The sequence below is a fragment of the Periophthalmus magnuspinnatus genome, chromosome 3 (genome assembly GCF_009829125.3).
Source record: "Periophthalmus magnuspinnatus isolate fPerMag1 chromosome 3, fPerMag1.2.pri, whole genome shotgun sequence".
Lineage (NCBI taxonomy): Eukaryota > Metazoa > Chordata > Actinopteri > Gobiiformes > Gobiidae > Periophthalmus > Periophthalmus magnuspinnatus.
In genome coordinates this window covers 8,921,504-8,937,242 of record NC_047128.1, presented here as the reverse complement: position 1 = coordinate 8,937,242, position 15,739 = coordinate 8,921,504, and the positions used below count along the sequence as shown (strand labels likewise).

The 15,739-nt window shown below is 38.1% G+C and overlaps 1 protein-coding gene across 2 annotated transcripts in view; it reads right to left on the bottom strand.

Annotated features, from left to right (window-relative positions):
* The window catches only part of map2k5 (mitogen-activated protein kinase kinase 5), a 104,240-nt gene that overhangs the window by 44,796 nt on the left and 43,705 nt on the right, over positions 1–15,739 (bottom strand). For both annotated transcript variants that reach the window (XM_033991663.2, XM_055231298.1), the window contains exons 15-17: positions 11,987–12,037; positions 11,834–11,905; positions 2,584–2,613 (exon numbers count right to left, since the gene is read on the bottom strand). In XM_033991663.2, coding sequence (XP_033847554.1) covers positions 2,584–2,613; positions 11,834–11,905; positions 11,987–12,037 — 153 coding nt within the window. The remainder of the gene's footprint in view (positions 1–2,583; positions 2,614–11,833; positions 11,906–11,986; positions 12,038–15,739) is intronic.

The following is a 15,739-nucleotide window of genomic DNA, read 5'->3' as shown; positions in this document are numbered from 1 at the left end:
CGGTGCTCAGGCAGTCCCGGTGCTCAGGCAGTCCCGGTGCTCAGGCAGTCCCGGTGCTCAGGCAGTCCCGGTGCTCAGAGAGTTGTGAGAGATGAGAGCGCTTGCCTGAGGAGTGGCTGTTAGGTGTAGTAGTAAGTGTAGTACTGAGTGTTGGGTGTAGTATTGGGTGTTGGGTGTAGTAGTGGGTGTAGTATTGGGTGCTTGGGGTAGTATTGGGTGTTGGGTGTTGAAGTGGGTGTGATATTGTGTGTAGTATTGGGTGTTGGGTATACAGTGAGTGTTGGATGTAGTAGTGAGCGTTGGGTGTAGTATTGCATGTATTATTGGGTGTTGGCTAGACCCTGAGTGTTGGGCATACGGTGAGTGTTGGGTGTAGTAATGAGTGTAGTAGTGGGTGTAGTAGTGGGTGTAGCATTGGGTGTAGTATTGGGTGTTGGGTACAGTTGTCCCTCGCTATATCGCTGTTCACTTTTCACGGTGTCGCTGTTTCGCGATTTTTATTTATTTTTTGGCGCAATTTTGCGTGCTTTTTTTAGTGTATGAAGGTGCATTCTGCATCCTGATTGGTTAATGGACGTGCCATGTCTCCTGTACAGTTCAGAATGCGTTCAGCCAAATTTACATAAATGTTCAATGCCAGCAGTGTGGTTCTGGGGTGTCAAGAACCCGTTGGATGCCTCTAGTTGGACGCCTTAGCATTTGCCTCCGACGTGTGCCATGGGCGCTCTGGACACACATCATCTTGACGCGTGTCCAGAGCGTCTGTTGCGATCTGCGAGTGCCTTTGGATGTTTTGTTTTCCCTGTGTCTTTGTGAATGCTGCAGACCAGGTTGAGAGAGTGACTTTAATGTATTTATTACAAAAATCCCATCAACGGAGGTGATCAGCTCTGCGGAGTGTCTGGGTCCATGAGCCGGTGCGCCCGGCATAATTAAGTTGCTGCTAGTTTGTGGCTGATGTCTTTCTACTTGTTCTGGATAATGACGTCTATTTGTCCCTTAAGCGTAATGTCTGATTGGTTGATGCTGCACGTCAAACGCCAAAAAGTTCAGCTTTTTCAGCTTTTGGACAACAGAGCATCTGACGCCTTTCGTTCTATAATACTGTACTTATTTTTTAATCTACGAAGGTTTGAACTTTGAGAGTGTTTAAACAAGAGAGAAATGTGAGAAAATGTTAATGCCTGTCTGAGAAACTTTTATGAAGTGTGTGGAGATGGGTTTAACAGGCTTAAAATATATATGTAATAATTGTAAAAAAAAAAAAGTTTTCTACTTTGAAGATTTAGTTTATCATGGGTTATTTTTGGAAAGTAACCCATACGATAAACGAGGGAACACTGTATACAGTGAGTGTTGGGTGTAGTAGTGGGTGTTGGGTGCAGCAGGCGGGCCCAGTGCTCAGACAGCTGTGAGAGATGACAGGCTCTTGCCTGAGGACGTTGGCTTGCTGTGCCTGACGAGCTGGATGCGAGCGCTGTGCTGCTACAGCCTGCAGGTGAACTGTCTGCAGCACCATATGGACCAGGGGGAAAATTAACACTGAGATGAGGAGGGCACGCTGCCAGATACCACCACACCACCCCCACCACATCATCACCACACCAGAGGAAGAGCCCATTTCACATGTGCAAAGTTAGACTTCAGAAGACACACTAGGAATGTAAACTAGGGCTGCTCATGTTGAAATGTCAATCTTATTTAATTTTTCAACAAATATATTTACTTTACTTTTATTATTACTCTTAATCAGAGGTGGACAGAGTAGCCAAAAATGCACGCAGTTAACTTTAACATTACTTAAAAAATAAAATAAAATAATATTATTAAAGTAGAAGTACAAGAAATTAAGAGTAAAACAATATTAGGGAAAAATAGTACTCAAGTAAGTAATGTGTTGAATGTAACATCTGATTTATAATTTAAACTTAATTTGAGGTACAAAACATTAAAATAATGCACAAAATCTGGTATTTTCAAAGGCTAGACACAAAAAGAGACAAACTGAATTATATCTGAAGGAGAGGTGCAAGAAACACAAATGTTCAAAACATTTCATATTGTCAACATAAAGCTCAAGTCACTTCTCACTTGCCATTTATTCTAGAAGATGAATATAAGATCATTCTCTGTCTGTCGCACACTGTTAGACTGCTCAATTCTGGCTTACAAAATAGTTGAAATAAGCAGATGGCATAGACAGAATACTAAAACTTGTGTTAAGTACATTGTGCCTGGTTGCATTGAGTGAAATTAGGAGGATCAGGGGTAAGGCGAGGTAACTAGATGCAGATTGTTCAAGTGGGATTAGAGAGATAAAACCATCTTAAAGGCCTAATTAAGACTTGATAGGATTGGTAAGCAAGTTCTGTGCTCGGCAATTACATTTGAGCTGGATTTTAACTGAATGCAGTATGTCAAGAAGACTGCTGCCAACCATGTTTAAGGTTGTTTGAGCAATGAAGTAAAAGGGGTGAGTGTTGTTTATACTACTGTTATAGCTCTAAAAATAAATGAACTGGAAAGTAAACATGAGAATATCCCAGGAACATACAGGCATAATGAGCTTAGGGCTTAACGTACCTGTGGGTATGGAAACATGCCTAGTGCCAGCTGTGGAGAAGGGACAAAAACGGAGAGAAAATGAACAACAGTAACATGAGTTATAAGAAAGGAAACATGCTAGATATCATATTGCCTACAGTTTAGGGCAATTACATTTGAACAATAAAATGGGTTTTAAAAAACGTATTATAAATCTCCATTTTCTGGGTAATTTAACAATGTTTTAGAGGTCCTACATTACATGTTATAATGTTGTTGCCTCAACAAAAACATACCTGGAGTTGTTTTGCTTCATTCACACCTGTTTGGAAATGATGGCCTAATAAACCAGGATTATTCAAAGCTCAAAAAGCTCTGTTTAACCTTTGAATGTCGTGAAGCAATACTTTTCAAATGAACAGCTACCTTTTACCTTTGTTTCAGTAGTGATTCAGATGATTCTAGTGAAGGTGTATGGAGTTTAAAAACACAGTGGAGCACTTCCTGTATTACCACATGACATCACAAGTTGGAAGAGAGTGTTTTTTGTTTGAGAGAAGACCTCAGCCTAAATATGCAGGGTTTGTGTGTTAAATATGTAAATGAAACAAAACAAAACTACAGGTATGTTGTTGATGGGAAAACAACATTATAACATAGATCAGGAAATAGTGTAATATTGACCCTTTAAGCCTGTTTCGTGTTTAAGGTGAAGGGTTGTTCAAAACATCAAAACCCAGATACAAATATGTGGCCGTAACAGCTTGCTAAAGCCTGATCTTGTCTCACCTCTGTCAGTCTGCCCCAGGAGAACTGCAGCTGCTTTTACAATAACGTCTTTGAGTGTCCAAAAAGTGAATGTAAATCCAGGGCATTATTGTAATTTGTCTCAAAAACTAAGTAAAAAAATTGAAATTAAAATTGACGTTGCTTTTCTTGAATTATTTTTGAATGGATTAAACTAGAACCTGACCTTTTAATTGTCATTGTGGTATCAAAATTGGTATCAGTATCAAGCCTTTTGAGTGAAATTGTGACAACACTATGATGTGTATGTGTTATGATGTGTATAAAGAAGAGATAAAGTCAATTTAATAAATTAATATGACCAAATTCTAATAATTTATATTTAGGTTGCAGAATCTTAAGGAATTTACATTGGCTGATGACAAAATAACAACCAATTAACCCCCAAAATAAAAAACAAAAAGCTTGTTCTAATGCTGTGTGGAAATTGAGATTTTGTGGGGTAACCTACCAAGAAAGAAAAAAGGTTTTAAAGCTCTGTCACAAATACACTTGTGCTCGTCTTTCATCTGAGCTTAGTGTAGATTCTAATCTAAAAACACTCCCTCATCAAACAACACTGGCTATTAGTTAATAACCCCCTGAGTTACCCACCTACTGAGAACAAAACGCTGGGATAAGGAGCAGCTTGACAGACCGCTCTCATGGCTAAACTTAATGTAGTGCCTGCTATTTTGGCTGGGTTTGGGCCACACTTCTCCCTGACATTTGAGGTGGGCATTTTTCATCATGGTCAAGGGCTGCTTATTGACAACATCACCTTATTAAAATGTCAACAACCCCGGGCGTCTCCCCTGAAATGTAAATAGATTTAAACTGGTGGTCTAAAGGCACTTTTGTTTAGTGTAGCCTCACTTGATACGGCCCAGCGCTGTTGTAAAAGTCAATCTCTCTCATGTAAAAATTATGTCAATAATTCTGACATGTCATCTTTCCCCAGCCTCATCTATTATGGCTGTAATTGTGTGCATATTAGGCGGTATTGACGGGGAAGGGCTGTGAATCATCGGTTATCAGGCCAAAGGAGCGCCGCAGACAGTTACAGATGGGGAATCAATGGAGTCAGTGGGAGGACAAGAGAGCAGCGCAAATGAAAATGTGATTTGAAAACAGTGTGTAAGTCAGGTCCCCAGGGGGGTGCACACAAAAGACACATGTTTATCTACGATCATTCATTCTGCCCGGGCCAGCCAACCATATCCTGTGTATGGGCATCAGAGAGTGAAGGCTCTGTCAGCATCATAATATCAGTGAAACACAGGACATGGCCAGTATAAGCAGTTAGTGCTCAGGTTACTTCAAAGAGGTTCATTTTGGTCTTCAAGTATTATTTCCAAATATAGGTTTGTAAACAACACACTGGTCTGTTAAAAAGACCCTTTATTTGGAATTGGTGTTCAGGTTTTATATTCATTTTTGTAACCTTATAGTTTATTCAAAGGCCAAAATGTAAAGCCTTAGGATGTTGCTGACAAAGTGGTTGTTGTAGTATATAGTTTTTAGAAATAAATATGAATAAACAAAAGCAAACATACTGCATATTTTAAAGCTAAAAGACATGTCTAGAATTGAATTAGACAATGTGTGTCATAAATCATAAATTAATTAAATATTCTTATTAATAATAATAATAATAATATTAATAATAATAATAATAATAATAAAAACTGCAAGCAGTGATAAAGGCCCTCGCCACCCCTTGCGACCGCGGGGTACATGCCACCGCGGAGATCCTGCCTTACGTTCCCCATTACATCGCGCCTCCCCCCAAAATCAGCGACTGAGTAATACTACTCCATTCATTCGAATGGGACCATTTATCACATTGTCACGCCTGAACGGTTGGAAATAGAAGTTTGTCTTCATTGGCTTTTTTGTTCAGTATGATGAGAGGAATATGTGTACCAAATTTCAATGGTCTCTGGCAGAGTAAATATTTTTCATCCTATTTAACCAAAACCCATGTATTTCAATGAGAAATGTCAGACGTTGCCATGGCAACACCTTTAAAAATAGAGGTATGGTGTCATTGACTTTTTTGTTCAGTATTGGAATGGGGATGTCCATGCCAAAATTCAAATGTTTGTGACAAAGTAAATTTTTTTTACGTACCATTTAAAATTTCAAGGGGGCGCTGTGGAGCACTGTAATATTTGACATATGTGAATTGCATATCTATGCACTCAGATTAAGATTTTGAACAAAATGTATATTAATGCCGGGAATTAGGACACTGCATGTTTTAGTTACGGGCCATTTAATATTTCAAAAAACTTTTTTCTTTGCAGGCTGGGCACACCCACATTTTATTACTTAGAAAATTCCAAAAGAGTTGCTTATAATCCCACATGGGTCTAGTTCATTTTGACCAATTTGCAAATTGTTTGAATGAAAATCTGAGGTGCAAAAAATCCAAATGTGAGAGGTAAAATTTTGAAAAAATGGGGTTCCGCCCACAATGGCCGACTTCCTGTAGGGTTTAGGGTGGGGTCATAATATAATTTTTTACTTGTCGTGACATGTTCTATCTTTGTACCAAATTTCATTTGTCTATGATGAAAAAGGTCTCTCATTGCCGCAATGTATTTCAAATTTTGAGGTGGCGCTATTGAGTCATTTTCATACGTTAATTTTTTTGAACATTAAAATAATTTTTTTTTTACCAATCTTGAATTTTGGGTCCAATAAAATTGACTTTTCGTTAACGTTCAGGGGGTCAAAAGTGGATTCAAAGTCGCGACCAAAATAATAATAATAATAAGAAGAAGAAGAACGGAAACGCATTTTCCACCCATTATTTTTCTCCTAAACCATAACAGCTACAGTCATGTGACTTTCTCACATTGTGCCCCATCAAAAATAAGGCCCCTGTGAATTTTTTCACACGTCCACAACAAATCGATTGTCTTCTATGAATTTTTGAAAATGGAATTTGAAGAGGGCGCTAGAGAGGCATTTTGTGAGAGAGTGCCTTGATTTGCATATCATTGCGTTCAGCTCACAAATGTGCATAAACGCTGTATTAGCCTTTTCCCAACAAAAAATGTGTGAAACATAAATATTTTATTGAAATATTGCAAAAATTGCGATTTTGTTGAAAATTCACCCTGACCACACCCAAAGTCATAATCAAAATGTAATTGTTAATCTTTAATCACACATGGGTTTAGAGGGATTTGGCCAAATTTGAAGTGTTTGTGATGAAAACTGGGCGAGAAAATGTCCTGAATGCGAGGGTGTGCACTTTTGTCATTCCCGGGTTTGATCCAATATGGCCGACTTCCTGTACATTTTAGGGCGGGGCCATAATATCATTTTTGTCATGTCCCGACATGTACTATTTTTAGATGTGAGTTTCGGATTTTTACGTCGACTTTTTTCCGAGTCGGGCTCCCATTGGCCCCATGAAAATCAAAGTTTGAGGTGGCGCTACCGAGTCGTCTTTCGTTATTTTTTCTCGGGGTCTTTTGTGACAATTAGAGCTCATCGAGTTCTAATTTTTGACACCACTCACTGCCATGTCGGGGCATGTTTACTACTTGATTTTTGCCATTTTCCGGGTTTCGGACGCGGTTTTAATGAGTCCCTCGCCAGGACGGAGTCCCAGGCTCGGGCCTAATAATGGAAACGCATTTTCCACCCATTATTTTTCTCCTAAACCATAACAGCTACAGTCATGTAACTTTCTCACATTGTGCCCCATCACAAATAATACCCCTGTGAATTTTTCCACTAGTTCACAACAAAGCGATTGTCGTCGACGAATTTTTGAAAATGAAATTTGAAGAGGGCGCTAGAGAGCCATTTTGTCAGAGAGTGTCTTGATTTGCATATCATTGCGTTCAGCTTACAAATGTGCATAAACGCTGTATTAGCGTTTTCCCAACAAAAAATGTGTGAAAGACAAATATTTTTTTGAAATATTCATAAATTTGCGATTTTGTTGAAAATTCACCCTGACCACACCCAAAGTCATAATCAAAGTAAAATTGATAATCTTTAATCACACATGGGTTTAGTGGGATTTGGCCAAATTTGAAGTGTTTGTGATGAAAACTGAAAATATCCTGAATGTGAGGGTGCGCACTTTTGTCGTTCCCGGGTTTGATCCAATATGGCCGACTTCCTGTACATTTTAGGGCGGGGCCATAATATCATTTTTGTCATGTCCCAATATGTTCTATTTTTTGATGTGAGTTTCAGATTTTTAAGTTGACTTTTTTCCGAGTCGGGCTCCCATTGGCCCCATAAAATCAAAGTTTGAGGTGGCGCTGTGGAGAAATATAAAGTCTGAACTGTGTAAATTGTATATCTATGTGTTCAGATCAACATTTTGAATAAAAAAGTATATTCATGCCGGGACGTGTGTGAGTTACTTCCTGTAGGGTTTAGGGTGGGGTCATCATATAATTTTTTACTTGTCTTGACATGTTCTATGTTTGTACCAAATTTCATTTGTCTACGATGAAAAAGGTCTCTCATTGCCGCAATGTATTTCAAATTTTGAGGTGGCGCTATTGAGTCATTTTGATACATTAATTTTTTTGAACATCAAAATAATTAATTTTTCACCAATCTTGAATTTTGGGTCCAATAAAATTGACTTTTGGTTAACGTTCAGGGGGTCAAAAGTGGATTCAAAGTCGCGACCAAAATAATAATAAGAAGAAGAATAATAATGGAAATTTTTTTTCCACCCATTATTTTTCTCCTAAACCATAACAGCTACAGTCATGTGACTTTCTCATATTGTGCCCCATCACAAATAAGGCCCCTGTGAATTTTTTCACAAGTCCACAACAAATCGATTGTCTTCAACAAATTTTTGAAAATGAAATTTGAAGAGAGCCATTTTGTGAGAGAGTGCCTTGATTTGCATATGATTGCGTTCAGCTCACAAATGTGCATAAACGCTGTATTAGCGTTTTCCCAACAAAAAATGTGTGAAAGAAATATTTTTTTGAAATATTCCAAAAATTGCAATTTTGTTGAAAATTCACCCTGACCACACCCGAGGTCATAATCAAAATGTAATTGATAATCTTTAATCACACATGGGTTTAGTGGGATTTGGCCAAATTTGACGTGTTTCTGATAAAAACTGTGCGAGAAAATGTCCTGAATGCGAGGGTGTGCACTTTTGTAATTCCCGGGTTTGATCCAATATGGCCAACTTCCTGTACATTTTAGGGCGGAGCCGTAATATCATTTTTGTCATGTCCCGACATGTACTATTTTTTTATGTGAGTTTCAGATTTTTACTTTGACTTTTTTCCGAGTCGGGCTCCCATTGGCCCCATGAAAATCAAAGTTTGAGGTGGCGCTACCGAGTCGTCTTTCGTTATTTTTTCTCGTGGTCTTTTGTGACAATTAGAGCTTGTCGAGTTCTAATTTTTGACACTACTCACTGCCATGTCGGGGCGTGTTTACTACTTGATTTTTGCCATTTTCCACGCTCCGGACGCGGTTTTAATGAGTCCCTCGCCGGGACGGAGTCCCAGGCTCGGGCCTAATTAAAACTGCAAGCAGTGATAAAGGCCCCGCCACCCCTTGCGACCACGGGGTACACGCTACCGTGAACATCCTTCTCCCCCCTCCAAAATCAGCGTCTCAGTAATACTACCCCATTCATTCCAATGAGACCATTTATGACATTGTCACGCCTGAACGGTTGGAAATAGAGGTATGTCTTCATTGGCTTTTTTGTTCAGTATGATGAGAGGAATAGGTGTACCAAATTTCAATGGTCTATGACACAGTAATTATTTTTCATCCTTGTTGACCAAAACCCATGTATTTCGATGAGAAATGTCAGACGTTGCCATGGCAACACCTTTCAAAATAGAGGTATGGTGTCATTGACTTTTTGTTCAGTATAGGAATATGGATGTCCATGCCAAATTTCAAATGTTTGTAAATTTTTTTACGTGCCATTTAAAACTTCAAGGGGGCGCTGTGGAGCTATGTAATATTTGACATATGTGAATTGCATATCTATGCACTGAGATCAAGATTTTGAAGAAAACGTATATTATGCCGGGAATTAGGACACCGCATGTTTGAGTTACGGGCCATTTAAAACTTCAAAAAACATGTTTTTTCTTTGCAGGCTGGCCACACCCACATTTTATAACTTCCATAAATTCCAAAAGAGTTCCCTATAATCCCACATGGGTCTAGTTCATTTTGACCAATTTGCATGTTTCTTGAATGAAAATCCGAGGTGCAAAAAATTCAAATGTGAGAGGTAAAATTTTGAAAAAATGGGGTTCCGCCCACAATGGCCGACATCCTGTTGGGTTTAGGGTGGGGTCATAATATAATTTTGTACTTGTCTTGACATGTTCTATGTTTGTACCAAATTTCATTTGTCTACGATGAAAAAGGTCTCTCATTGCCGCAATGTATTTCAAATTTTGAGGTGGCGCTATTGAGTCATTTTGAAACATTAATTTTTTTGAACATCAAAATAATACATTTTTCACCAACCTTGAATTTTGGGTTCAATAAAATTGACTTTTCGTTAACGTTCAGGGGGTCAAAAGTGAATTCAAAGTCGCGAGCAAAATAATAATAATACGAATTTTTTTTCCCACCCATTATTTTTCTCCTAAACCATAACAGCTACAGTCATGTGACTTTCTCACATCATGCCCCATCACAAATAAGGCCCCTGTGAATTTTTTCAAAACACCACAACAAATTGATTGTCTTCTATGAATTTTTGAAAATGAAAATTGAAGAGGGCGCTAGAGAGCCATTTTGTAAAAGAGCGCCTTTATTTGCATATCATTGCGTTTAGCTCACAAATGTGCATAAACGCTGTATTAGCGTTTTCCCAACAAAAAATGTGTGAAAGAGAAATATTTTTTTGAAATATTCCAAAATTTGCGATTTTGTTGAAAATTCACCCTGACCACACCCAAAGTCATAATCAAAATGTAATTGATAATCTTTAATCACACATGGGTTTAGAGGGATTTGGCCAAATTTGAAGTGTTTGTGATGAAAACTGTGTGAGAAAATGCCCTGAATGTGTGCACTTTTGTCGTTCCAGGGTTTGATCCAATATGGCCGACTTTCTGTAGATTTTAGGGCAGGGCCATAATATCATTTTTGTCATGTCTCGACATGTACTATTTTTTGATGTGAGTTTCAGATTTTTACGTCGACTTTTTTTTTTGACACCACTCACTGCCATGTCGGGGCGTGTTTACTACTTGATTTTTGCCATTTTCTGTGCTCCGGACGCGGTTTTAATGAGTCCCTCGCCGGGACGTTGTCCCAGGCTCGGGCCTAATAAGGAGAAGAAGGGAAATGCATTTTCCACCCATTATTTTTCTCCTAAACCATAAAAGATAGAAACATGTGACTTTCTCACATTGTGCGCCCCATCACAAATAAGGTCCCTGTGAATTTTTTCACAGATCCACGACAAATCATGTGTCTTCTACAAATTTTTGAAAATGAAATTTGAAGAGGGCGCTAGAGAGCCATTTTGTGAGAGAGTGACTTGATTTGCGCATCATTGCGTTCAGATCACATATGTGCATAAATGCTGCATTAGCGTTTTCCCAACAAAAAATGTGTGAAAGGGAAATATTTTTTTGAAATATTCCAAAATTTGCGATTTTGTTGAAAATTCACCCTGACCACACCCAAAGTCATATTCAAAATAAAATTGATAATCTTTAGTCACACATGAGTTTAGTGGGATTTGGCCAAATTTGATGTGTTTATGATGAAAACTTTGTGAGAAGATGTCCTGAATGCGAGGGTGTGCACTTTTGTCAATAACGGGTTTGATCCAATATACCCGACTTCCTGTACATTCTAGGGTGGGGCCATAATATAACTTGTCATGTCCCGACATGTTCTATTTTTTTATAGGAGTTTCAGATTTTTACGTTGACTTTTTTCCGAGTCGGGCTCCCACTGGCCCCATGAAAATCAAAGTTTGAGGTGGCGCTACCGAGTTGTCTTTCGTTACTTTTTCTCGGGGTCTTTTGTGACAATTAGAGTTCGTCGAGTTCTAATTTTTGACACCACTCAATGTGGTGTCGAATGTGGGAAAATATGTGAATGCCTCTTGAAAATAAAGTACTTTGCACGTTTTATGTGTTACTACTAGTGCTGTACAGACACTACATTTCAACCTCAATTTTGATACTGAAAAAAAGGTTCAGTACTCAATACCGATACTGATATCTCAATGATAATTATAATAAATACTATTTTAATACTATTAATATAATGTAATTAAAGTTATATTTATCACAAGATTTGATATTACATGCGGCCTTATTGTTATGACAAAGATCGATACTTGGTTAGTATCTAGTTTCAACACTAGTTTTAGTATCAATTAGTCTTCGGGCATTGATTATGTGAAAGGCCCATACTCTTGTCACATATGCAATTGGTGTGTGTTACAGTAAATATGATCCTATAAGACAAAAAGAGATGACAGAGCCAGCTGTACCTCCATAAAAGAGATGCCCACACTCCACACATCTGCGTGGATGCCGTATTGCTCCCCTGATATCCTCTCAGGCTGAAACACAAACAGCAGCAGCACCATCAGCACACAAAAAGTAGACCCTATCATACAAGAGGTCTGCTCATGCTTACTTACAGCCATGTACGCATTGGTTCCAACATAGGTTTTGGCTATAGAATTCACCAACTGTGAAATAAATGCAACAAACAGTAAGAATGTGCAGTGATGGAACACACCAATACAAAAGAGACATCTGGGACAAAAAGCTATTAGCATCATTGTCATTATTTAAAGGGCCTATATTATACAAATGTTTAATCTATGTTACAGTCTCCTCATCACAAACATACCTGGAGTAGTGTTTTATTTCATTCAGCTGCAGGGTTTCATTCAAACCCTGCAGCTGAGTTTTTCTCTCAAACTGAAAACACCATGTTCCACCTTGTGATGTCATTAAATTGTAATACAGGAAGGGTTCCACTGTGTTTTTAAACTCTATACACTTTTATTAGAATCATTTGGATAATTTCAGCCTGGCTGAAATTGCCACTTATTTAAGCTGTGTTGAAACCTCCTTTGGGCCACCAGAGGATGTTCTAGACTTTCTCTGGCAACTGAAAAAAGGTAAAACACACATACTTTTTAAGAAGGCAACAATTTGTGGTTATTCAAGTGTAGAGTAAATCAGTTCATCTGAGGCTAAAATAGCTGTCAACTTAAAAACTACTACTAGATGACATCACATGGTGGAACAGAGCATTGTGAGCTTTGGAGATAGATAGTCTAATAAAGCAGGATTACTCAAACATGTGTGAATGAAACAACACACATATCTGGGTATGTCTTTGATTCAGTAATGTTTCAACATGACTAAAAGTTCACGGGAGTCAATTTTGCATGATATAAGAGCTTTAATACTGTTACTGTTACAATGACTGACACCACGATCAAACAACAGTGATATCCTTAACTTCCACTGAGGAATAGATGACCACTACTCTAACATGAAAATGTGTCAGGATCAGGTTAAGGTTCACATTTATTTGAATTGTAGAATACTCTTAATTCACATCTGTTTGGTTTTTCAAATATTCATGATTATTGTTTAAAGTTCCTGTTTTATTGTAGCACTGTGAGAGTCTATGGAATGAAGAGTGCATTATAAATAAAATGTATTATTATTATTATTATTATTATTTTTGTTATTATTATTATTATCCATTCGTCTTGACATTCTAAACACAAACTAATACATCACCATGCCATGATTCTTACCTGTTACATGTACACTGTCACGTCTTTTGAAGGCTACTATCACAGCATTTTGTTAAAGACATATTTTTTTTCAGAGTGCAGTAGCACACATGTTTATCTTGATGTTAATATAGTTATTTTGAACATTTTATTTTCATTGTAAAACATGCACTGCCAGTCAAAAGCCAAAAGTAGTGGATGTGCGATCTAAAACAGAATAGAAACCAATGCTTTAACTTTCTGTTCAAAAGAGTAAATGTTACCTTTTCACCATAGCAAGGAGCACAATTTCATCAGTTTTCAACTTTTTTTTTTTTTTTAATGTGTGTTGTGTTTGGCCCAGACTTGCTTTTTTTCCTCCAAATAAATGTAAATAAATACATGGAGTTGCACAGGGATAGGGGGTGAGTGAAAACTGGGATTTCATACTCTACCAAACAGAATTACTCAAACATGCTACCAGTCAAAATACAATTAAGTGAGTAAGATATTCCGTCTAAAAACAGGGCCCAAAGTCCACAATTATTACAAATGAATTCTACACCAAGGTAAACACACTATATTTTGTTATTTTGTTATGTAGATGACCCAAATTATTAGATAAGAACACATGTGAAAACCAATCATATCCACTTACAATAAACAAGTATTCATCCACATGTGAATGGAAATTTGTGAGTTTAGTGTTCCGCTTATAACACAGGAAAATACGGGACGCCTATATGTGACACATAGCAAAGTGTGTACAAAGGACAAAATACGTAGATTACAAAAAAAAAAAAAAGACATTTGGTCTTTTTTCAAATTTTTACATGTCTGGAAAACATTTTCCTGGTTTCCAAGGTTTTCTAGGATACAAACAAGCATGAAGCAATCAAAATACAAAAATTTTTTAAAATGAATATCAATCAACAGAAATTGCATTTGCATTGTATGTCTCCTTTAAATGTGTTTAAAAATTAAAGAAAAACTCCCGCACACTGTCTCACTCTTAATGCAATTTTATTCCATACAACGTTTCGGTCGCTCTGACCTTCTTCAGGTATGAGGACAGCCCCTTCCGCTCCCCTTATATAAATCAAGGGACCGCCCCCTATAGTTTAATCAACCAATGGTCGTAAGACACATGTATTCACAATCAGAACCCAAAATGTGTTTAAATAAATACACAAGTTTGCCCTATGTAGGCGCTGGCCTCACAAGGAGACATTAGCACTGTGTATGTGTGGCTACAAAACACATCCCATCAGTGACCGGCCTACAATAATGAGCCTTCACTCCCTTATGGCCCTGTATATTTTCTGCGTGCCCTACAGGCTGCATGTGTGAGAGGAAGACAAACTGAAGCAAATCAAAATGAGGACAAGACTTTACATTTTGCAGTAAAAAAAATACCACCTTGGAGAGAGTCGAGGTGTATTTACCATACGGATGCAGTATTTGTGGGGCAGGCAGACAGAGTCCGGGGGGGACATGCTGGAGCTGTGTCCCTAATGGTTACATTACAAATGGCCCAAACGCCGTAGACCATTGTCTGCTCAGTGCCTCAACTGCATACATATCAATGAGGCCACACTCTTGTGTGTGGGCCATAATTATAACAAGTGATTTTTTTGGGGGACGCAGAGGAACAATAGGAGGAAGGGGGGTGGGGGGGAAGGGGGGGGGGCACCCATGGGAGTGCCTGCGTGTTTAGAGGTGAAAATGAAAACGCTGATTGACAGGTTGACCATATGTACGCAGATCTACACGCTAAACTGCACGCCGCACATTGGCTGGGTTCAGGTGACATTTTATTATTCAAAACTGCCATGTTTTAAAATAGCGGTGGAGTCAGGTCGAATATCCCTGGTTCAATTTAACATTCAACTGTCAAAATGCATATATTGGCTTGGTTTATAACACAAAATCTTACACAGAGTTCAAGGTCTTCTGTGTTAGTGTAAATATACTTTGATTAAAGCTGCACTATGCAATTTTTTGTATTATTATCCTGTATTATTAGTCTGTCTACATCTCCAAAGCTCAAAATGCTCTGTTGCACCATATGATGTCATGCAGTGGTAGTTTTCAAGTTAACAGCTACTTTTTACCTTTACTTCAGTTGAGATAGGAATTTACAGGGCTGAAACCATCCAAATGATTCTACTAAAGGTGAATGGAGTTTAAAAACACAGTGGACCACTTTCTGTATGACCAGATGACATCACAATGTGATGTGTTTTCTGTTTAAGAGAAGAACTCAGCCTAAAGATGAAGGATTTGTGTGTTAAGCATGAGTGAATGAAACAAAACACAACCCCAGGAAGGTTTGTGATGAGGAAACATTATAACATAGCCTAATATGAGCCGTTTTAACTGCCGCCAGGCCAAGTTCCAGGTAATATGAGCATGTAAAATTCAGTAAAGGCAAGAAAGACAAAGGGGTAAGAACTAACATTATCCATGATGACAAGCAGGTGGCAGCGATCCCACCAGAAAAGTTGCATAGTGCACCTTTAAATATTTTTGCACACTGTAACTGGGGCTATATAAACACAAAACTTTAAGACATGAGATTAATGTGAAAAGTTTGTGAACCCAATCCTTAAAGAGGGATTACACTTCTATGGAGTATCAACTGCTAACCCATAG